This window comes from Osmerus mordax, chromosome 10, assembly GCF_038355195.1.
Source record: "Osmerus mordax isolate fOsmMor3 chromosome 10, fOsmMor3.pri, whole genome shotgun sequence".
Taxonomy (NCBI): domain Eukaryota; kingdom Metazoa; phylum Chordata; class Actinopteri; order Osmeriformes; family Osmeridae; genus Osmerus; species Osmerus mordax.
Window position 1 is genome coordinate 10,008,171 of NC_090059.1, and position 24,935 is coordinate 10,033,105.

General features: G+C 47.4%; 2 protein-coding genes across 2 annotated transcripts in view; both read right to left on the reverse strand.

Moving 5' to 3' along the window:
• Window positions 1-24,935, reverse strand: part of LOC136950101 (inactive rhomboid protein 1-like) — a 170,782-nt gene that overhangs the window by 16,649 nt on the left and 129,198 nt on the right.
• Window positions 902-23,412, reverse strand: ccdc186 (coiled-coil domain-containing protein 186). Its single transcript, XM_067245310.1, has 16 exons — window positions 23,324-23,412; window positions 20,929-21,917; window positions 19,799-19,925; window positions 18,700-18,828; window positions 17,197-17,409; window positions 16,347-16,466; window positions 15,583-15,687; window positions 15,053-15,151; window positions 13,951-14,037; window positions 13,707-13,849; window positions 12,489-12,744; window positions 11,949-12,138; window positions 10,938-11,018; window positions 10,449-10,689; window positions 6,148-6,367; window positions 902-3,759 (listed from the first exon to the last, which is right to left on the reverse strand). The coding sequence occupies exons 2-16, from the start codon at window positions 21,894-21,896 to the stop codon at window positions 3,676-3,678; spliced, it is 3,063 nt and encodes a 1,020-aa protein (XP_067101411.1). The 5' UTR covers window positions 21,897-21,917; window positions 23,324-23,412; the 3' UTR covers window positions 902-3,675.

The following is a 24,935-nucleotide window of genomic DNA, read 5'->3' on the forward strand; positions in this document are numbered from 1 at the left end:
AACAGTCCTTGGTAAGGAACCTCAATCACCAGCATGTGGACATAATAGAGGTGTAAACATTGAGTGTGTGTCGAGGTGTAATCCTCAAACTCATCCAGTCAAACACACTAGGAGGGGTGTAAATATTTGCTTCTCTGTACAACTGTTACTAATCCAATAATTTTGGATCAGGGATTCCTCCGATTTCAACAGGGGCAAGGAGAAAAGCATTTCCCCAGATTGTGTGCGTTGAGAAGCATGGGGGAGAAGTATGTCAGAATAGTGCAAGTGCATGGTAAACACTGATGTTTGTCATGGTTATGAACTTGCTATGTTTGTAATATTATTCCTTGGCAATGTGGGCCAACAATGGGAAAGCTCCTACTGGCCCCAGGATGCACCTCAGTGTCTGTGTGGGATGACTGGCAGGAAGCTGACCTTGGTGACCTCATTCACTGAAGTCTTTGGTTTGATGTGCTGATGTGGCACAGTTAGAGGCTGGAGCTGGGGTGACTTCTTACCTGTTACATTTCCTTTAGCGGGCCCAACACTACCCCAAAGTGCACACTTCTAACAGCATATGGGTCAACAGTTTGCTGCTGGTGATAGCACCTGCTGGAAAGGTGTTGGAGAAGGGCAAGGTGTTGGAATGTTGACTTGCCAGTACAGGGTTGGAAAGGGGGCTAGTGAGGGTCAAATACGTGCAAAACAGGACTGTACTTTCACACCTTATTTTTTTACTGCAGCACATCCATATAAGATATTGACTGTCCAAACTGCAAACAGATGCCGACTGTTTTTTTGATTGGTTGTGTGTTTCTGGTTGGTTATGTCTGTAGAGAATGCATGTTCTCCAATTCAGGTATAAAAAACAAACATAAGAAAAGCCAAAAAGAAGAGGAAGAAAAAAGAGATTGATCTCTTTTATTAGTCCCTGTAAACACCATATATACACAGAATTAATCCAGAATCATAGTTTTTTTTGTACATTTGAACACTGTACAGATATGTCATATCTACAAATGTGTTATATAATCACAGTTTGAATATACAGAGTTTCGGTAGCATATTGGACAACATAAAAAAAGAAAAAAGAAGAGAAACATATTGAATAAGTTATTTACATAAATGTTTAAATACTCACATCAACCACATATCTTCATTGAGTGTGTTTTTGGGACGGGTGATGAAACATGAAGTACACCCACGTGCTTCAGGTTACATCTCATATTCATCTTTTCACAGTAAAAAACGAAACATATGGTCTACTCTCACAGTACAGTCTTTTCAATGTCAAAAATGACCAAATATGGCGTAACGTAATAGTTAGTTACATCACTTAGTTTTGATTATGTGTGTTGAACATTTCCATTCAAATTTATAGTAAATAGCCTACATAACTGACAACATAAGAGTTGAGCAGAGGACGACATATGATTAAAAATAAATCATGTTATTTAAATAATGTAAATATAGCCTCATCAGTTTGATTATAATTACATTTTCGAATGTTCCTTCTTAAAATTAGCGACACGCCTATTCAAACTGGGCATGTACTGCAGAGATGACCACACGACTGCACACTCAAAGTAGCGTTTTATACTGATATCGAACTTCTAGGGGTCCCAAGTTAGCAAGTATGTCAGTTAAGAAGCTTTTGATTCTTTTCTCTGAATTGTGCCTTGGTTCACTTACAGGAAATAGAATTTCCTTCCGAACATACTTATCCCAAACCCAATCAAAAACAAATCATTTGGAAGAGAAGAAAATTCTAGATCCAAGGTCTAGATCCAACCCCCAAAAAATCACCAGTTTGGAGAGAAAAGGCAACTCTCTAAACTCTCATGAGTTTAATTTTGGACGATAAACAGAAAAACAGACTGCGTATTTCCTTTGTGATCATGGTCAGTGTCCAACATGATGTAGGTGTGTGTGTGGGAATCAGACATCAATGCATCAGGGAAAATATTCTGATCATAGCTTAGCTCATGTGCTGTAGGTGTGGTGTCAAGGTCTTTGTATCGGAGTTGCTGGGTTACCTTCTAAATGTTTCCCCTTGTGGACTAAACATCCCTGGTGTGGCTAGATAGCCCTCAGCAAAGACAGCTGATGGACAGGCCATCATGTAGAAGCATTGACACGGACACTTGTGTACACACACGCAGACATGCACCTGCTTACACACACCAAACATACATGTGCCTCTACCCTCATGCACACACAGATGTGTGTGAGCCACACCAATAGTAAGAAGATACACACCAAGGAGGGGAGAAACGTAATTATGTGGCATAATTGCACTTTTGCCCAGGGTATTTACATAGGCTCCTTCTGCTGGGTCCATTAAGAGAATAGCTGTTCTAGTTCCCATTCTAATCCCATTACAGCTCGTCTCCACGAGCTACCGTGAGGAATACAAAAAAAATTAAATAAATAGGAATCGGTGAACGGACAAAAGAATGAACAGAAAAGGCTTCCATGATTTCAGTGAACTCAAAAGGAATATAAAATAACATTCAGATTTCATGACGTCGGTGAAAACTTTTTAAACGACGTTGAGAAACAAATAAATAAATCATATTTAAATGGACAACTAAAGACCAGCCCTAGATCCAACACCTCATGTTAACAACAATGACGTGCAAAGTCTCTCTGGTGTGGTGCTCACAGGAGGTCGTCTTCTGTCTCGGGACACAAACAAACTCGGGGAATAGGTGTCGACACGCTCCTAAAATGTAGGTTTCGCACACTCGGAACAACATTTCATCCATATGTGCTTTTGCCACGTACGGACGGACAGTAACAAAAATGCACATGTACGAGCATGAGAGGAGGGTTAGCACCTTGTAAGTGCAGACTTCGGTTTTCACTTTAGGTTCACCAGGGGAACAGTATGCAGACGGTGGATGTAGGGGGAGGGGGAAGGGCGTCATTCAGAACTACATTCAGCCATTGGCACATAGGACTTCTGAAGGACAGGAACGGCAGCATGCTGTGAACTGCATTAACCACTGGCTTTAGCAATATCAATATAATCCCCTTAACTTATTCCGAAATGTGTGTCCTCAAGACTCTGCAGGAAATGCATGAAGATGACGGGCAGGTTGGGGCGGTAACTGACCGACAAGCCTCGTGGGCGGCTGGGAGAGTTCTGCACACTATTCTACGGGGGCATGGATTGGTCAGTGGTCATTCATTTTTAGATAAAAAACCACAGAGCTTTGTCAAGGTGGATTCCAAAAGGTTACACATCGGGATCTGCCTCTCTATTTGATTGATGATTAAAACAGCTGCTCCAGTGTTGAGGTCAACGCATGGTGTTGGTATCGGAGCAGGAGCGTAGTGTTGGTTGAGTCCAACAGCACAATGATGCATTGTCTGGAAGATCAGAAAGTCAATCCGGTCGTGACCGAAGGAGGGGTAAGGCATCTCGACAGGCCCAGTCCTCCCACCACGCTCCAGACAGAAGCTAAGATCATCTTCAAATGAAATACAGGCGCTACTGGCACTGAAACATTCAATTCTGTCCTTCTTATAGGGTTTGAGTGTGTACAATACATGTTGTGTGTGTGTGTGTGTATATGTGTGTGCGATTGTGAGGCCTTCATTTCCCGTCTAGCTGTGTGCACAAACAGTAGGGATGGGGACTCCCCACTCCTTCGCTTGGCCCTGACTCCTTCTCGTCGTCTCCCACGGTCACTTCTTTCTTGCCCCGTCGACTGGGTCTCTCTGCTGCTTAATTAGTCTTTCAATCTCCGCCCCCAACGTCTGAAGATTCTCCTGGAAAGAGAGAAGCGGAAATAGAGAGAGAAAGGGGGGGGGGGGGGGAGAGGGAGAGAAACAGACATAGAAGATATATAGAGATGAAGATCGATAAGAATTTCTGACCCATTTAAGAACTGCAAATATTCTGGCTGTTGGATTCTACAAAGGATCATCTGGAGTCACTCTCCATTCTGCTTTCTAGGTCAGAAGACCTGGACTGAAAATAGAAGAGAGAGTGGCAGAGAGAGTGAGAGGCATGGAGAGGGTGAGGGCTATGCATTAAATGAGGTAAAAAGAGTGTATATGTGGAACGAGCTTCTGAGGCTGAAAGAGAGAGACAGAGAGAGAAGAAATGATTGGGGGAGTGAGTGGGTTTAGGAAGACACTTGCGGCCTGAGATCAATGCCTCCCTGCGCTGTGCTTTTACTTGGAACCGTCTGATTCCCTCAGCATACTGGTACTCATCAAATGCCACACCCCGGGGCGACAAAGGACAGGTCTGGGAAGCCCCTTAGTGTAAATTCTCCGCTAACACGGTTGTGTTTGGTGGAGTGAGAATCAACCCTCAATCTAACCGGTAGAGACCGGAGTTTCCCTGACTAGGCTGCCCAGACATCTCTTTTGGCTGCGTGTAAAACTCTATTCTCTATAGATTTGTGGTTTATAAACATTGCTCGGTTAAAAAGTGCTTACTGACTGAATGCTGAAACCAAAAACAGGTAGAAAGTGTGAAGGGGTTTGAGGGTGAGGAAATTAGGGGTCAATGTTTATGACTGAAAACTGTGCAACATGTCTGGCTTATTGATGGTGGTGTGAGTTCTGCCCTGGCAACACCATCACCAAGGCATGCAAGTAGAAATATGTCAACAGTCATGCACTGCTTGAAAACCACACTCATCTTGCCTGTCAAAGAACGTGTTGTTATTATAAGGTTAGGATTACTTTCAGTTCAACAAAATGGGCTGCACTTTGCTCGGATTAAATTCAGGGACGCAAACAAATTGGAAGGAAACCTGAGCAGTGAGAGCCCAGACGAAGCCTTGATATCAGACAAAAAGAAAAGTGCCCCTATTTTTCTGTTCAACCGGCATTGAAAACCCAGGGTATGCTCATTGCCAACTTGTCAGACAGTACCGTAGACAATACCAATGGACGCTTGCTGACAGTGTAATAGAATTTTCGGTTGTATGTCAAATGAATGTGTTTTAATTGTGGTTGAATTGTAAGCTCCTTTGTTCATTGTTAAAGAACATCCTGAGACTAGCTTACATTTTGCAGAAAAGGAGTTAGGTCAAGAGGGGTTGAAGGATTTAGGTTAAAAGGGGTTGAAGGATTTAGGGGAATGTTTGTTTGACCGAAGGGGGGTAGGAGACACAAAGTTTGGGTGACTTGAGAGTTACGAGTTTTTGGGAATGTGTAAAGGATAACACCTTTTTCCTGTTAAGACATCCATTGTGGAGAAGAGTGTGTTCAATGTTTATATTGATTGATTGATTGATTGTTGTTTAGAATGACCAGATGCTGTGAGTGTATACAAGACTGTGTCTGTTGTGGGATCCTCATCACTCAGCTGAACGACATTTAGGTTACGTGTCCTCCAGTAGACTGGTCACAGAGCGCTCTGTTAAGTACCTTCATTATACTGAATAAATCATTTGTATTAATCCAGGCAATACTGACAATTCGAGTATCCAGCGTCTTCAGAATTCTTCCTTGACAACAAACCTACAGCCGGTCTACAAGATGATGTCTGTCAGAGTGGCACGCTGACCACCTTTTGCTTGCCTGGTTCAAGAGGAGGAAGGAGGCGGCGGAACAGACAGAGTGCCGGGGTCTCCAGCTTCAGACCAGGCCAAGTATGACAGAACAAGAACAGCAGCAGCAGCACCTCTCGGTACAGAAGCCCAGAGGCAGGAAGAAGAACCCAGCACGTTTACAGAGAAAGACAATGACTGTCACCCAGTCAGAAAGATAAACTAACAAGGAACTGCAGAGGAGCAAGAGAAGGGAGGAACGGGGAATGGCGAGAGAAACACAAGTCTGTTTCCTTCAGTCTCTGATACACAGAGGAAACAGAGAAAGATGGAAATTAGAGAAGGAGATGATAAAAGCACTGAGAGAAAAAGGCAGACAGAAAGAGGAAGAGAGGCAGAGAGAGGGGCTGGGAGAGAGAGGCTGGGAGAGACAGAGAGAGAGGCTGGGACAGAGAGAGCGAGAGACAGAGAGAGGCTGGGAGAGAGAGGCTCGGAGAGACAGAGAGAGAGAGGCTGGGACAGAGAGAGCGAGAGACAGAGAGAGGCTCGGAGACCGAGAACGAACAGGGGGGAGCCCCCGCCGTGTAGGATGATGTCACAATGCCGAGTCCACTTTTTTATTCCTCCGGGGAACAGAAGGGCGACCCACCTTGAGCGTGATGTTTTTAAGCAGCGTGTCCTCCAGGACGGCCTGCAGCTTCCTGTTGATCTCCAGCGAGAGGTCAAGGGTCAAGCCGCTGTCGGCTGGGTGGGACGTGTACAGGGAGGCCATGATGCCGCCCCTGCGGCTCAGGTTGGCTTTGTTAAAGTCTGAGGCCTCCGTGGACAGAGCCCCGGTCTCTTCTCTTAACACGTAGCTCTGGATGATCCTGCAGGTGAGGAGGACGCAGGACAACGTTACAGGCCAGCTGAGCCATCTAGCTGTCTACTGTGGTTATACACACACACACACACAATCAGACTAAAAGCACATCCTGCTGAAACTAATTTTATAGGAGGCCTAACCTAGACACTTGGGAGGCTGCTTGTGGATGCGTTAGAAGCAACAGAACGTGAACACTGTGTGCCTCCTTCACAGACACACCCGCCTGCTTGGAAACGACACGCTATCGCTGAACTGGGAGGACTGCGTTCGGTAGTAGTCTCATCCGCTTGCTATTTTGAGCTGAACATTCAATCAGAGCCCTAATGGCTGCACCGTGCCAGTCACAGTTTATGGGGTAGAAGGTTCTTTCACTAATGAAGCAGGGTCACTGCATTAGTGTGGGCTGCTAGGACCTCCATGTATCCCAATCCTCCATCTAAAATCACCTGTCTGTCTGTGTGTGTGTTTTAATATCTTGGACTATGAAGAGATAAAGATAACTTATTTCCAAAACACTGGAACATATACAAAAATAAAGATACCCTCAAATACTAATACATAAATATAATAACTTTCTTTTGTTTGATTGAAGTCACTTCAATCAAGTGTGGAATATGCATCTTGAAAGTGGACAAAAAGGTTCAGGGTTTATCTTGCAAGACAACCCTCGCCTAATTAAATGATGAACATATTTAGATTGAGATCTACCTCCGAAAACCTGCCGAGTAATAAAAGCTCAATTTACATGAAATTGGATCCATTTAAACCAAAATGGAGTTCTTATGTTAACAGCGATGGTCATTTGAAATCTTCATTGCCCCGTGTCTCTGTTTCTAGTTTTTCTTCCTTATGCAGTGGACAGTTAAGGAGAAACACTCCAGTCTTTTTAACAGTGTGAAGTGGCACGGAGAGAAAAGAATGAGGGGGAGGACGAGGAGAGAGAGATATTTCCATCTCATCCCATCTTTTGTCCAGACTTGTTTGAAATTCTATGGCGCGGATGAGTCAGTAACATTTTGAGGGTGAAATGCTCGACAGGAAACCCAGGTAACCTTTTAAGCTCCCTTCTTGGTATTGATGAAGCTCTTTAGGGGGGAAATATGCTTCATGAAATGTTTCAATTTTCAAGTAAACACACTTCCGTTGGAAACCGTTGGTGAATCATGGTCAAGGAATGCTGATGGGGTAATGACAGGTGATAAAAAGCAGTTTTAGCTAAAGCTACGATTTCAAGAACTGTTGGAAATAAAATCTACGCGCAATGTGTTACTAACAAAGGCATTTCTTCTGAAATTCGATTTGTAGCATTTGAACATGTGCATGAACAATGTCAAAATGTTCAAGAATATACTCGTTTGACACTGGGACAGAATGTGCTTCTAACTATCCTAACACAAGAGGGATCACTGAAAACATATTAAACAAGCGCTCTTAAGACACAGCAGTTATTAAGCACAGTCTAAACAACAAAAAGATGAAAGCTATGTGAGCACTAGAAGAAGAAGCAAGCGATCACCACAAAACACGCACGCACACACACAGTCACACCAAGATAACATGACTTACCCTCGAATTCTGGGGGTCCAATTTCGGACCCCAGATTCCATCACGGTAGTGTTAGTAAAAACAAACAAAGTGACAACAATTGAAGAGAAACGGCTGGCTGGTGAGGTGACAGGCATGCAGAGCTGGGGGGGGGGGGGGGTGGCTCACCACCAAGCATGTGTCGGAGCGCACGTGTATGTGTTTGACTGCAAATGTGTCTGGTGTGCCTTTTCCAATCACGAGCAGTGGAGGGGGTCAGCAGCAAGGGCAGGAGGACAGCCATGCGTGAAATGCAGCTAGAAGCATGGAGGACATCCTGAGGGGAAGACGTACACGCTTGGAGGCTCGTGCACCGGGAGCATCTATCTGGGGGTGAGAGAGACCGTCTCCGTCCGTCCACAGCTGAGGACGTTCTTTACGAGGCCTCCGCAAGTCGATCGAAATTGTCGATCGAAATTGTGAAGGCAGTGAAAAGTTGGCTTTCCCACCGAAACGGCACGGATTTCGAATCATGCATCGGGCAATCGGAAAAACATTGTCCTTGAAAGTGTTGCTAATGCAGACCCAAGCTATCCTTGCTTGATGGGATCTAGAATAACCTTGCCTGCGACACCAAGTGTGTAATTGAGCTCAACGATTTTTTTCCGGCCCCCAATGACTTGCATGGCTGATTCCGTTCCTCCTTCGCAATACAGATTATCCTGAACATATCCTGATCACTATCAAAGAGGAGAAGAAAAAAATCTCTCTGGAGGAACAGCCATCCCTCCTCTGCCAAGCAGAGGCCTGCTCCCTTAGAGACGACACAATCCCAGTCTAACAGCTAAAGGATCTTTAGCCTCGATGCTAGCACAAAGCTCACAACTGGAGGTTGAACGCTTCATCTGCGGCCCCCGCGTTGTCCTTGGGGGAAGGGGTTTGCGTGATGCATCATGGGACAGCAGCAGATAGACATGGCGAGGACGAGGACACTTTATATCCCCCCGGGCGTCACCTCTGCCAGCGTGGCACTGGATAACTCAACGGCGTGGCCGGGCGATGGCATGTTTACGGGTGAAAGGACCAGAGGGCCTTTCTTGCTGGGATAAATCACGTTGTTTATCCTAAAAGGGGAAACGCACGAGGGCAACCTGCTTCTGTACGACAACGGCTCAAGGTCTAGCTCCCAGAGACGACACCGGGGGGGGGGGGCAGCACACCTTCCACCCCCTCCCCCCCTCTCTTTCTCTCTCTCATTCAGACACCCTCCCCTGTCTTTCGTGACCCCCGGAGGGATTGGGAGCGAAAGGCAAAAAGGACAAATTCACATCGACGTGGCAGAATGAAGATGCCTCCCACCAGCAGAGATTAAACCAAGCTAAATTAAGCTCGGCTGTCGAGGGCTTCGGCCTCGATTTCTTAACTTGTGAATGTAGGTTGCGGTTGATGGCTCTGCTCCGAGCCTATAGAATGGGACTTGGGAAGAGAGAGGCAAATCTTCCAACAGCATCAAATTAGTCAAACGCCGGGGTGGGAAAATCCCAAGGTCTCGAGGTCTGATGAGAAGTCGCGGAGGGATCCGCAAAAAGGATCCGTAATAAAGCCTGTCCTGAGATAACTCTTGAAACATGATGTCACAGGAAGTTCAAAACCTAGCGATCTCCCCCTCCCTCCATCGGAAAAAACTAACCAGTCAGGGCTGCCCCCCAGCTCTCCCTGCCTCACCCCGGACTCCTTAGGCCTCTTAGGGGATTTAAACACAGACAAGACCGGCCTGTCCTCCAGCTAGTGATGCGTACGCCGCCGTCTCTTTGGCTTAGGCTAGGCTGCTGGGCATGAATATGGATACCACATCATTAAGGTCTTCACTGGCGTCTCCATCTCCCCGGACCAGGCTGCTATAAATAGCTGCGACAAACCCTCGTCTGTCAGAATACGGGGATGGAGGTGTGTGCGTGAGGCGCGCGGGGGGGTGGAGTGAATGAGATTGTGAGTACACACGCTTGCATGCAGCCTATGCATAATGCATGACTGTGTTTCTGATTTGCAGTGTTTTTTGTTTTTTTTTAGGGGGGGGGAGGGTTATTGGAGGGGGGGGGACGCGAGTGCAATAATTCAATGATGTGTCTGTCACACCAGAAGACTGGGCTGAGGAAGACAGCCCTGTGTGAGTGACAATGACCTGCCAAAAAACCTTCACACAGCTGTAAACACAGGTCCCTGAGAGAGGGAGGGGGGGTGGGGGGGGGGACTTGGGCTATTTTTAGCATCATGACGCAAGACAGAGAGTCAGTGAAAGAGCTGCGCCGCTGAAGCCAGCCCGTCTTACGGAAATCAATACATCTCATATTAGCCTTCCAAATAGCTGATAGCATCTAGTAGCTTCGTGCTTCTTTAACTATAGTTAAAAGGGCCTCTTTTTCAATTCCGTTGCGCACGTTTAAACTTCAGCATGATCCTTCTGGTACACATTCTTCACGCGTCAAGTGTGAAGGAGACTTTTGCGATCTCTCTCCTCCTCTTCCTCTCTTCCACGCCCGGTCTGTGCTCCTCCAACTCACTTGGTCTTCCTGCGGATCTCCTCCACCAGCTGCTTGATGTGGTCCTCCATGAACTCGATCTTCTCCTGCTTCCTGGCCTGGGCCTTCTGCAGGCGGACGATGCGCTCCACCAGCATGGCCTTGTCCACCTCGGGGAAGCTGTCCACCACCACCACCGAGGAACCCGATTGGCTCTCTGGTGAGCGCTCCTCCAGGGTCCCGCCCCCTCCTCCTCCTCCTCCGTGACGCGTGTTCAAGGAACCTGGTGACATCAGAGAAGGAGGAAGAGAAAACACAGTTGGCGGTGTAGACAAAGACTGCATTATTCTGCCATTCTTTTTTCATCTTTTGTCAAGTTGGTTTTCTTTTGTTGGATGAGACAGCGAAGGACGGACAGGGAGGAGAAAGGAAAGGGACGGAACATGTCTGTTTCCCCCCCTCCCCCCCCCCCCCCTCCCCCCCCTTCCTTCTCGGATGAGAACCCTGGAGGGAGCCGTCCCGGCTGCTTACCTGAGGAGCTGGAGCGGCTGCCCATGCTGCTGACCTCCCGGTCGCAGCCTCCGTTCTCCTGCTGCTCCAGCCTCTTGCGAGCTGTCGGCGACAAGACACACGGGACAACACAAGGCCGGTTAGCACACAGCATGACAACCACGCGCAAGATAACGCTTTTTTTTTGGGGGGGGGGGGGGGGGGGGTGGGGGGCTTTTTTCACGGTTTGTTGGCCGGTTATTTAAGCGAAGCGTGACAGGAAACGCGGGGATTCAAACTGGGGCCGCTGCAGTGCGGCCTCCGCCTACGTGATGCGCGCACTTACCCAGGAGCTGGCGGGCCACGGCAACGCCGCCTCCCCAGAGAACGTTTCCCGTGTGTCGACCACATTACAAGTAAAAAGCTTTTCCAGCAGAGCTCGGAGAAGCACACTCGTTAACATCGGTGCCCAGAGAGAGGCGGTCGAGGTAACGGCAGCTCTTTAAAAATAACCCCACGTCCTTTCTCATCCTAGCGATGGTAAAACGGGTCCCGAGGCTCTCCTCCTCCTCCTCCATCATCATCATCCTTCGCTCCGAGACACTGCCCCCCTTTTCTCCCTCCCATCCTTCAATCTGGACGAGCAGGAGTCGTCTCACAACAGCCCCGAGCGCTAGTCTGCAGCCGCTAGCGTGGAGGGGCCTAGACTTGGGTACTACAGCAACACCTACCAACCACACACACACGGTCCGGTGAAATATAACCACACACTGTAGATATGTCTGAAATGGATATAGATGTGCCACTAGCGAGATTGACTTTCTTTGGAGGATGCAGGTTTAGACCTTGCCTGAAGTCCTGGTCGAATGTGTGTCACCTTGCGGGGGCTGTTTAGCTGTCGTACGACCTGCTTTTTCTAAACCGAGGCTCGAGCGGAAACCACAGAGAGGAGTTTGACGCGAGCATCATTTAGTTTGGGGTTGAATGGGACAAGACCAGTCCGTTTCGACATGGCCGTTCCCTTCAGCGGGTTCCGGGGGGTTCCATCCTGACCTTGCGTCAGCTGCTTGGTCAGGTCCTTGAGGTTGGCCGCCTGCTTCCTCTTCTGGGTCTGCAGCTCGTCCCTCAGCTCGCCCACGCGGGTCTGCAGCCGGGCCGTCTCCTCCTGCAGCCGGTCCCTCTCCTCCTGCAGCGCCCGGCCCTCCGCCTGCCTCAGAGACTCCTCCCTCCTCAGGCGCTCCGTCTGCACCCGGGGGACAAGCGCTGCAGTTACAACTTGCACATTTGATAAACTTTTTTATAAAAAAAAGTTTTTTGGCTGACACGGCAAGTAGCAAGAGTCATTGAGGTTTAATCCACATTATCGTTTTATACATGAACTGTATATAGGATTCTATTTGTATATATATATATATTCTTTTTATGACATTAAAAACACAGCTGCTAGCACAGAGCCCTCTCTGAGTCACACACAAGGTTGAGAACATCGTTTTTGCCCACGTCAGCTGGGCTATCCACCAGGTGACACCGGCCGGCACGAACAACAACAACCGCGTCGAACGGTGCGCTGGACCTCGACGGCGGCGGCCTCACCTGCTCGGCCAGGGCCCGGTGAGTGTCCTCCAGCCGCTCCTGCAGCTCCCTGGAGGCGGCGCTGAGGCGGTCCGCCTGGGACTGCAGCCCGTTGCTCTCAGACTGCAGCTGGGCGTTCTTGCTGGTCAGCTTCTCTGTGAAGCCCAGCAGCTCGGCCTCGCGCGTCCGGCTGCCCTGCACGTCCCGCTGGAGGTCGGTGATCTGACCGTTGAGGCTGTCCACCTCCTCACTCAGAGCGGCCACCTCCTGTCCATCACTGGGAGAAAAAGAGTGAGTGAGTGAACGAGTGAGTGAGTGAACGAGTGAATGAGTGAGTGTACAAATAGTAACATTGGCGTTCCCTCAGGTGTTTTCGGTCTGCAGGCTGTCACGGACCATCTAATAAATAAACTGAATGGCTCGTGGTTTTACTATAATAGCCAACAGTAAAATGGAATGTCTAACTTCCAGACAGGATGAAGCTATGTTGTTAAGGTTCACACTTCCTCTCGGTTCTACGTCCCATTTGTCCTTGACCTAACTCGGAGAGCTTGGCTACATGAAAGTAGGGCGCATATTCAACCAAGGACAGGCCAACGCTCACCTTTGCGGTGATGTCAGACCAATTAGGATGAAAACAGACTGCTCCTTCAGAGAACCCAGAGTCATCACGCACAAAGTCCCAGGTGTGATCACAAGGTCAAGGTGAAGAGATGCGTGCGTGCGTGTGTACACAGCTGAATTGACCCATGTTGGTGAGGGTGACATGTTCACGGTATATGAGCACTAGAAAACAGGTGACTGCTTCTCTGAGCCGAAAAGAATCCTACGGGTTCCTCATTAGGCACATCTTCTACGACCAACTTGAAGTGGAGTTCAGCACGAACCTCGGTCACATCCGTCACATCTGAGGACTCTTACACCTCCTGGGACACTTGAATTATTGAGTGTTAGATGTGGAAAGTGGACTCCTGCTAAGACAGGCAGACGAGGAGCCTATGGCCGTCTTAAAGCGGGAGTGGCAGCCACTGCCGACAAACAGCGAGTTGGAACGTATGCGTGTGTCTGGACGTGTGTGAGAGAGAGAGTGTGTGTGTGTCTGTCTGAGTGTGCAAGTATGTGTTGGTGAATGAATGTGAGAAAAGTGCTGGAGCGAGGAATGATCTTAGAGACTGTGTGTGTGTGTGTGTTTTGTGTGTGTGTGTGTGTGAGTGAGTGAGAGAGAGCTTCACGTCTCACCGCTGGTGCTGCTCCTCCAGGGAGGTGATCTCTCCCAGCTTGTCTCTCTGCCTCTGGATCTCAGCCTTCTGCCTGTTGATGATCTCTCTGTACTTGGAGAGCTCATCCTCCCAGCGTGGTCTCTCCTCCTCCAGACACTTCAGCTGAGGAGGGACGGAGGCAGACGGGTGTGTGAGACACACACACATTCATGTTCACACACACAAACACTCTTATTCACGCACGCACGCACACACACACACACCTTGGTTCGTAGAGTTATCAGCTCATCCATTCCTTCCTTGAAGGTCCTCTTCAAGTCTTCCAGCTCCTTAGATTTCACTCGATGCATCTGTCAGTCAGGTGTTGAGACAGATGACTCACTTTAACCAATGAATAGCTCGAATAGAAAATCACTCTCTTCCCACTATTCCTTTATGTACAGTACAGTATTCTCACAGCACAAAAACTATTCAATAAAAAACGTCACTAATTATACAGACTATTCTTAGCAGAATTGTGATTAAGTGATTAAAGCATGCTGGATGTTTCCTGTAAACCTGTAAAAACCCAGACTAGATGACAGCTTGTTATTGGGTTCAATGAGATGTTCCACCCGGCCTAACACAAGTGCTACTGCCATTTCATCACTTGAGTTACCTTCAAAAAGGATTCCCCTTCAAACACCATCAAAACAAGGCGACCAGCACAGGGACGTACAGTAAACATGTTCGTCCCCGTCAAATCGGATTTAGCTCTGTCCCTTTTCAGGCGTGAATGCACTCTTTGTTTACAGACACGACACGAGGCAGTCAGCGCCCGGGGCCCCCGTGTGGATTCTGACTGGCTGGCGGAAGACGCCTGAGGAGGGTTGATAATGAAACTTGGCCGGAAGCTCAATCGATACTGACAACGGCCCGACGCGAGTCAAGGTGAAGCAAGAGGTGAATTCAAACCAGTAGTTCAGTGGGGTATTCTGTCTGGAGGGGGGGGGGGGGGGGGGGAAACACACACCCCAAATGTTACCCTACAAATGGTAACGTAGCTCCTATGACTTTCTCTACTGTGAGAGAATATATCTACCGTTTCTATATCCATGTCTATCTACTGTATCGATAAGCGTACAATGGGCCTTTAAATCATGCCATATTATAACTGTCATGGCAACGCATCCTTGGATGAAACAGAGACTGGAGAGAGGGACAACGGGTGATGTCTTTTGGGTTGTTGTTGCAGCGACCCGTGGCTTCATATTGATCCTTTCAGGACCATGTATTTAAAGTGTGTTTTCCCATGGCCTTGTGAAAGGGGGGGGTTCTCTGTGGTTATGTGTGCGTCTGTTGTGTGTGTGTGTGTGTGTGTGGTACCTCCAGCTGGTCTGTCTGCTCCTGCTTGTGTTTCTCCAGCTGTCCTCTGGTCTCCCGCAGTTTGGCATCCAGCTCGTTTGACTTGATCTCCTCAGACTCCTGACAGGATGGATAGGGACAGGAAGTCGAGGATGACAATGAAGGATCGTTACAAAAAAAGGAGGGGAACGGTAGATGCATGTGTAAGGGAACGAGACAAAGACCATATCAAAGTTGAACAGAGAACACTTGGAAAAGGGAGGCGTGACAGATGAGAAAAACAAAAAAACTAAACAAGCACATTGACCTTGTAGGTAACGCGTTCCTGATTCAAAAAGGTTTGTAATGACAATAGCTCTGCTCCTTAAATCAAAAACATGAAACGCATCAAAGCGATGACACAAACAAATCGCAGTCTGTGGCCGGCAACTGATGATCCAGGGAGAGCGCCACAGCCTCGTACCACCCTCTAGTGGAGCACAGAGCCCAGGCTGCAGAGCCCCAGGCAGGGAGGCCTGCTTCTCACCAGCCACACTGAGACAAAGCATCACCTGATAGGTGCGGATCATATCCTGGCAGTTCTTGCGGATCTGCTCCGTCTCCTCCTTGGCCTGGGTGAGTTTGGCTGTGGTCTCCCTCAGCTTGTCTTTCGTCTCCTGAGGCGGCGAGGGAGAACACACAGTCAGCCGTGTGGGGAACAAACGCTACGACGGTTAGGAGATGCACACGCACACCTGCGCACACACAGACCCGCACGCACACACACACTTATCTCCAGGGTGTCAATGATAATACGTCTCGTCTGCACATTTCCTCAAAGCAATTTCTCAGTGCCCCAGTTTCACATCAGGATGAAGATGATCATTTCTTATGATAACACTCCCAAATAAGCCAGTTAACGAGGGCCCTCAGTTGAGCTATGATCATTATCACAAAACTTTCATCTGGATTGTGACAGCAATTTGGCATTACGCAACTCCCAATTCAATTGAAGCATAAATGGTCACTTAAAAAGACATTAGTTTACCTTCCTCCAGAAACCATAACACATCACAAAACAAAATAAGGATAATTGGATCCATTTGAATTACAATATAAAATGGTTTAAAACCGTTTGGACTGTTTTGTAATCAGCATATCAAGCCCAGAGATTAAGTACATGCTGTACTGGAGGCAGAATTGTGGAGACCATCATGTCCTGTAGACCCTCATGTCCTATAGACCCTCATGTCCTGTAGACCCTCATGTCCTATAGACCCTCATGTCCTATAGACCCTCATGTCCTATAGACCCTCATGTCCTGTAGACCACTCACCTTGTGGACATCACACTCGCTCTTCAGCTTGTTCTGGGCCCACTTGACTTTGATAAGGTGAGAGTTCATCTCCTCCTTCACCTTCTCCAGCTCCCGGGTCAGTCTGCTCACCTCTCCCTCCTGAGGACAGACAGACGCAGAGAGGAGGGGCGGGGGGGGCTTAGTCCTGACCCCACGTTGACTTGGAGGCGGCAACAGCAATGCACAAATAACATGCCTTCATCCCAAGTTCCTCTCTGTCACATGGGCTATTTTGTCTTGGAGATCCACCACTCAAGTAGGCCAAAACTAAGCAAGACGAGTCAAAAGTACTGTCATGGTTTATGAAGTTAATTTAACTCTACTGTCTGTTTGGGTCGCCTAAGAGCACTGCATAACTCTACATTCGAGCTCTTCTATTTTTCTATAATGACCCTGACAGCTGTGTGTAGGTGAGTAAAAACATGATTCATGAGTCAAATGTTGTGCCAACATCTCATCACAGCAGTAGTGACCCTTTGTCCCAGGCAATACACCCTGCAGTCTGCCTTTCCCCCCAGTAAACCAATCACGCTCTTCTGTGTGTGTGTGTGTGTGTGTGTGTGTGTGTGTGTGTGTGTGTGTGCGTGCGATATGACCCAATGGCCTACACCAGCGTTACCATACATTTATACAAGCTGGCAGGCTGGGGGGGTGTCTGTGAGTTATACATTGGAATATTTGCGTATTTTCCTACTAACATTGTGGAGGGGGACGTGCTCAGTGACTGCAGCTGGGCCGGGGCCAGCTGGCTGCGCGCATCCCGCGCACGCGTCTGCGTGACCTAAAGAATGCGCCGCGTAGCGAGAGCCTTGCCGTTGCCCGTGGTTACCTTGGCTTCGTGGAGCTGCTGCAGGCGGCCCTTCTCCTGAGCCAGCTGGTTGCCTCTCAGGGCCTGGCGGTCCACCTCCTTGCTGGCCTCCCGCAGCCTCTTCTCCAGGGACTCCTTGTCCCTGCGCAGGTCCAGCGCCTCCTTCTCCCCCCGGACGTACCTCATGACCATGGACTCCTTCTCCTGGCGCGCCTCCTCGCACTTCTTGCCCGCCTGGGAGGAGAGGGGGACGGGGGCGACATTGGTGTGACTTTGCGTTAAAGGTTTCCCAATGTTGTCACATCTGGGCACAGATACATGTCCGTCGAGACGGGAGAGGACGACAGGGGTCTTCCTTTATCTGTCCGATCACGTTCTTATCTTGCAGGTCCTTCATGAAAGACTTGAATGTGAACGCCAAAAGCGGAAAGTATAAACTCATTTGATAAACGAAGAGGGGTCGGCTGTCGTAAAAATACAAATAAAGTGAAATAGCTGCCTCGTAAAGCATGGTTAAGAGCTGCAATATCTAGGGGGGGGGGGGGGGGGATTTAACAATTCTACACAAGTCTGTTAGGTATCGCACCATGCGAAAGGAGGGCCAGAGCATACCGTGATTGAATGGTCTGCTTCTATCCATAAATTAGGAAGACATGCAGTCATTGGTCATTCACTCTTCCCTGCCCATGGAAACCCTCGGTGATTGGACGGTACGTTTTCCCTGTGTTAGCTGACCGCTGGCCTTGAGACGGCCAGTGGCTCTCACACAGGTGTGTTCATTTCTCATGAGGATGACATCTCCTCAATGTGTCAGACGACGCAGGCGAAGGGAGGAGAACGGTGGATTCGTACCTCCTGTCCTGCACACACACTCGCCCACCACAGAGACTATGGCTGGTATAAGAGAGACAGGTTGAATGTCAGCAGTCTCTCTGACTCCCTGTATCCCCTTTCTGAGTATCTCCATGTAAGGAGGAGAGCTCAGAAGCAACCCTCCTCTCAGGGGTTGCTTGAAGGCAAGAAGTAAGAGTGAGGAGACCGTTGAGAACCAGAGAGAGAGGGAGACAAAAATAGAGAGAATGAGAGATAGAGTAACGAGTAGAGGGGTGAGCCGGTGTAGTTCTCGTCTCAAAACAAGGGAGGCTGTTTAGAATCTTCTAGATCACCTGTCTACAAGCGAGAGGGCATCACGATGTTTGAGGTAAATATTCAGATGGAGGGTTAGGGGGCTGAAATTCTGAGAGATCCGTTTCCTAGAGTTCAGTGGACAGTGAAATTGAAGGTGTTCCTTTTCCAAAAGCCATTGGAGCACAGTAGCTTGACAGTTCAAAATCAGGTGAACAAATACTGAAACTAAAGACGACACAGTCACTTGCCTGTGCCTGTACCTGGGTCTGTGACCTTGACTGCTTTAGCGCAGAGCTGAGAGCTCTGCAGTTTTGAGAACACGCCATGAATTTAGACTCTTTAGCGTGTAAAACGGTTACGACGGTGAGAGGAGTGATGTGCAGACCATGCCCTCACCTGTTCGAGGCGGAAGGCCATCTCTCTCTGCATCTGCTGCAGGGCCCCCTTGGCTGCCTGGTCCTGGTGAACCAGTTTGTCCCTGGATTCCTTCAGCTCCTTGAACAGTTCCTCCACCCTGGCCTCAAACTGAAGACAGTGTCATACAGCAGGTTAGACTGGAGCTGGCAGACCCAGGTGAGCCCGCCTAACAGGTGTGTATGACAGTCACTAAAATACTGAGAACCAAACATGTGATTATGTCCAATGTGACAGACAGACTTCCTTGTTAAGGGAAGTTACTTACAAATCTAAAATGGATATATATATATATATATATATTCTTTTCTTTTCTAACAAACCTTTTGCATTTGCTATATTATAGCCCAATAAAAAAAAGTTTCTCATCATTTCTGTCTCCAATGCAATCATTTCAGAGATGGCAACACACACCCAAATCATGTTTCATTAAAAAGGTAGGCCGGTATGAGGAACTCAAACACATATTTTCATTTCTACGACGGCCTCAGATGCGTTGAATAACATTAAGATGCGTTGAATAACATGCAAAGGTCAAATGGGGATCAGATTGCTGATAAGCCTTGGCTTGGAACAAAGCGAGCGCGCGCGCACACACACACGCGCTACCCTGACAAGCACCTGCTGTGTTTGGCAAACGCGTGTCAGCTTCCTGCTGGCTGCAGACAGCCAGCTGCAGATGACAATCACAGCTCTCTTCTGAGCAGACGGCTCTGTTTGGCGAGCATTATTACCGGTTTGCAGGGCCAGCGCTACCGTTAAATTAGCTAGTAATTACACTGTGACAAGATTTGCTCTCAAACACAAAAACAATTTGCCTTCCACCAATCACAGAGCGTAAGGAGGAAACACTGGATTACTAATGTGAGGAAACGGTGAATGGTGGGCAGTGTTAAGATGACACAGAATTGGAATGAAAATAGATGGACAATCAAGTCCTTTGTCGATCGGGCTGGCTGCAATCACCATGCTACACAGCAAGCAACCCATTCATGTGAATACATTTACCTGTCGATTTTCTGCTTTGTGCACTGTGCAAATGTCACGTTCGTCAGGAAAGGTTCCAACTAGTAGCGCTTACCTTCTTGATGGTGGCCACGTGCTGCTTCTCTGTCTCCGCTCTCCTCCTCAGCTCTTCCCTCATGGTGTCCTTCTCAGAGCAGATGCCCAGGATCAGCTCCTGGTGTTTCTTATTTTCATCCAGCAGCCTAAAGGGGGAAACAATCCAAAAAGTGAACTATGTCCTGGTTACAATCAGTCTTACCTGTGGAGATCAACACGTGTGGCTCCTTTACAGAAATATGGCAAAAATATCTGACCTGAATATTTACACCTGTAATATGAACCTCTACCACAATGACCTCCAGGCAAGGAACAGAATTCAGGGGTTTATAAAACAGGATTATGGCAGGCACCTAAGCCCTTTGTGAATTATATGAAGTGAAAACTACCCATTTCAACACTTCTACCCTGAAGTCTTCAATAAGAAACAACAAGCTAAAAAGGGGTCTTTCAACTACGCCTTGGACTTTTCTTACAAGCTACACCTGACAATGACAACAGCACTTATATTAGTTAGTGGTTGCTTTTACATTTCTGGGTCACTTCAAGTGGAATTCATCAGAACATTTATACAATTTAAACAATGGCTATTTGCTCAAAGCATCACTGCATTCATGTCCAGGAGACTAGACTACCGTAGGTCTGCTAAAGAGATTAGCACACAGGTTAATCCTATAGCAGCTGAATGGACCCATTATAAGGGCTACAACCTTGGGGCTGATCAGATAGCAGACGTGAATGGTTGATGATATGGCAGCACACCGCCTGTCAACCCTCTGGGTGGCCTTGTGCATCATCACTGACTCAGCACCAGAACAGGAACATGGATTAGCCTACAGCGCCAATCATGGGGGTGGAACTAAGCTTCTCTACAAACATTGTTTCTCTGTATGGAAGACCGACCGTCCTCGGAACATGAATCCAGGAGAAATACCGAGTTGCTACACTCAGGATTTGAATGTTAAAGACTGTATCCGAACCAAATCCATCCCCGTTATATTGATGATATAACCACAATGTACGGTATCAGGGACAGAAACAGTTGCGTTCATCATTGTAATACATGAAGCCTGTTGTGCCGCAACAACGCATTGGTAGTAAAATGGGCTCTTGAGCATCCAACAGTTGCTCTCAAGGCCATCATCTCACCTCTTGATAGCCTTCTCCTGCTGGGCGTACTTGTGCTGGACACATTTCTCAAAGGCCATGTGACCCTCCGGGTCAGTCTGCAGCCCGTTGACGAGGGGGTTTCCATGGCGCCCTCCGCCCCCTCTTCCTCCCTCCGGGATCTGGTACGCAAGCAGCTCTGACTCCAACTCATCCAGGAGGGACTCCTGAGACAGCGAGCGCTGGATCTGGGACATGAGCTTGCGGCTGCAGTCCGTGTCGTATGGGCTGGAGGAGCTAGGTGGGGGAGGCTTGCTGTTCTTGGTAGGAGGGCTGGAGGCCACAGAGCTTGCGGTGTCAGGGCTGGAGGGCGTCGAGGGCGTGGTAAGACCGTTTGAGACCCCAGAGTCAGGTGTGGAGTTGGCAGTCGTGAAAGGAAGTTCGGTGGAGCATTCTAAAGTGGAAGGGGGACTTTCCCCGGCTCCTTCAATAACAGCGGGGGGGGTTTCGGTAGAACCATCCAGGACGGAGGGCGAGGAATCTTGCACGTCCTGCAGAGGAGCCAAGAGAGATTCTCTCACACCACCCAGCACAGAAGTGGAGGCTTCTACTGTCCCCTCCAGAACAGAGGAGGAGCTTTCCACCACCTCATCCAAGACAGTGGGGGAAGATTCCAGAACACCACCCGTTCCATCCAGAAGAGCAGGTAAAGTCCTACCGTCTTCAATGGAGGCTGTCTCACTGCCGCAGGTGGTGTCTAGCTCCTGGTCACCTCCACACCTAGCCGGGACACTCGGCTCTGTCTGGGTGTCTGTCTGTGCGTCTGTCTGCATCTGTGTCCTTGGTTCTATTGGCTCTGCATCGTTACATGTTGGTGCTGTGCCATCTTCCAGACCAGGCCGTTCTGTTTCCCCTCCACTTTCAACGTGGTGGTCTCCTTCCATCTTTCCCGCAAACGTGACCTCTGACCCTTGAGGCAGGCTGCCGGCTGGGGGATCAGACTGGTCCATGGGTCTCCTTCAGCTACACACCTGGGGTTGGGGGGAGAGACACATAAGAGAGGAGAGAGAGAGAGAAAGAGAGAGAGAAAATGAGAGAAGGTAAGATGGAGATGGGGCCAGACTAAGATGAATGAAACTAAAACGCACATTTAAAGCCAACATCACAATACTCACTCTCAGACCCTCCCACACAGACTCACATGCAACAGAGAGGTGTGGCGCTGCAAATGACACAATAGCAATATAGCTCTAATTCCACCCTTTTTCTAAAGGTTGTGAAACTCAGTTGGGTGTGGGCTTGCTACACCCATACCAGTCTTCCTCTATATACATCTAAAATGTCAGCCATTATGTAAACACAAAATGAATGAAACGTAATATCAATTATTTGGAGTGCCACTGCCAACCACCTTGGGCCAGTATTCCACAAATGGTGAGGCCTTACCTTGCTTGCATATGAACAGACTAAGCCAATAGATGAATATTGCCCAGCACAACAGTCCTCAGTTAATTAATCACCATTGCATAGCACTAGGCTTACTGACAGCATAGGTCAGTAAAAAATGACTTACTCTAGTTTTGCAATCATCTTTAACCACAACATTAAAGAGGCCCCTGGACAGTGTTGATTTCTAGTGCCTACGGTTTAATTATTTTAAAATCAGAAAAGGGATCTTTTGGAGTGAGGGGCTAGCCGGGTCAAGACAAGGAGATTGGTTTCAGTGTATTGCAGTGCAAAGTCTAATCGCAGCTCTCCCTTGAAGGATATAGAGGTCACATTTCACTACCGTGCCATAAAACCTGCAATGTTTAGACATACATCGATTTTATATGACATTATGTCCAAATGACATGATAGTGGTTGTTTCAAGCTAAAGTAACTTTGCTGACGTTTACACTTGTATTGTCCAGATTCGGCGATGATCTGTAAGGTGCACCAGTAGCTGTCGGCTATGGCTGCATCAAGCAGCGACGATTACGACCGTTTAGTTACCAAGGCATGCAAAAACAAACACAAATTGCTACAGTAACCATTCAACTCTGACAATCTATGCTAGGAAACTGCTCCAGTCTTGCTTGTTAGCATTTTAAGCTAACTTGAAGCATTTGTTGTTTATTGGGGTTTGCTAACTTGCTAGTTTTGACTACCGGGCTAAGGTATGTGGATGTGCATTGTCTAAAATGTGCACGTAGAGTGTAAGATTGGGTAGCTAATTAACTCACGATCTTTTAAATACAAGGTTATTGACCATGGACTTGGCTAGGCTAACCATTTACCACTGCTTGACAGATAAGAGATAGCTAGTCGTCTAACGTTAAGTAGTGCTAGGCTAGTGCTAGATAGCTAGGCTAGCTACCTCCCACACCGGTAGATTTGATCATACCTAGCACGAGTTGATACTTCAAAACCATACGTTCGTAACAATCGCACCAACCTTATATGATAAATCCATTCTATAACGTTTATGTAGATGATAATATATATCTGGAAATATGTAGCTGGCTAGCTTCGCTTGACTGAGGCTTGTCCAGCTGGGTAGTCGAAACCAGTCGCTACTGAGGTGACACATCAACAAATATGGCCACTGGCACTGTAAGAAACAACGTCGATAACCAATCAACCAATGAAAGCCGTGAAATGGGCTGACGTTAAATTTAAAGGTCCGCGAAGTTAGTAGTTTTTTTTATTTATTAGAAAGACGCAACTGTCCAATTCAAAAAGGACCAATTCAAATTGAGTATTTCTACAACCACCATCTAGTAACAGAACTAGCCACACACTTTGCTACTTGCCTTGTTGTTCTCTTGATCACCCAAGGAAACTGAACCTATTGTCTTTCTAATGCCTTGTCATCTCTAAATAATTTCATAAAATAATACTTAAATACATACTGTAGCCTACAGCCTATATAAACTTTTGGCTCAACTTGTCCCAGCTTCACTGGCATATTTTACTCCAAATGATCCAGTTTGACAAAATTGTTTCACACAGTGGCTCAAATCCTATTATCAGTGGCTCATATTATGCTAAGTTTATTACCTTGTTTTGTATCTTACACGACCTTAATATGTCATCATTTTAACTTACATTAAAATTGTTGGGAGCGGCCACTATTTTCTAGCCAAATATGTTCCAGCAATCCTATTCCAACTGTCCTTGTCAATCAAACTCGAGCTAGAGGAAAGGGCGGAACTTCAGACAAATGAGTGCGCTGTTTCTCGTATTTTATTTTCTTAGGTTACTGAGAATTTTTTTAATTGAGTTTTTATTCGAATTTAGATGATTGGTCCTGACCCTTTAGACAGTTTTTAGCTGTATATCCAAATCAAAATAGATCTAAACATTCTTATCAATAGGCTAAAATATTCATAATATAGAACATTTGCATTACAACAACTTAAATGTAACATACAGCACTGACAAAAGACAAAATAACTTCATTTCATTTTCGATTCCATTTGGATCCCATTTTATTCCAAAATGATTACCCAAATAGCCAATTTCCTAGTTTAACGCACGTGCACGGTGCGCGTTCGAAGTCTGTGCACCCGTGTTCACAATCATGACATGACATTCAACTCACTGAAACCCAAAGCGCAACACGTGGGTGGTTTTGAAAGGTAAAATGTCCACGTTTTATTGCTTCGTTTGTAAATAGAACAATATGTTCATAGCAATAACCGTAAAATGCACTGCAGGGAAAGTTACTTGTTTTTAGGAGGCCTATCTTAGAAGTGTTTTCATAAAACAAAACATTGATCTGTACAGTAGCTAGCTGTTTTTTTGAGGTAGCCTCGTCAAGTAGAACATTATCAGCTAGCTTCACAAAACGATTTAGCTAGCTAGCCTATAGGTACTATCCAAACGGCTAGCTTCGTCACAACATGCCTACTATTAGTAGGGTGGGCCTATTATGCACTTAAGTCACACTGGGCTGTGGAAGGAGACATGGGTGGCACTAGGTTTTTAATAAACAAAAAACTAAACTGTGATAGCAGCTGTCGCAAACTGGAAACAGCCTGGAACATGTGCACAGTCAGTACAGT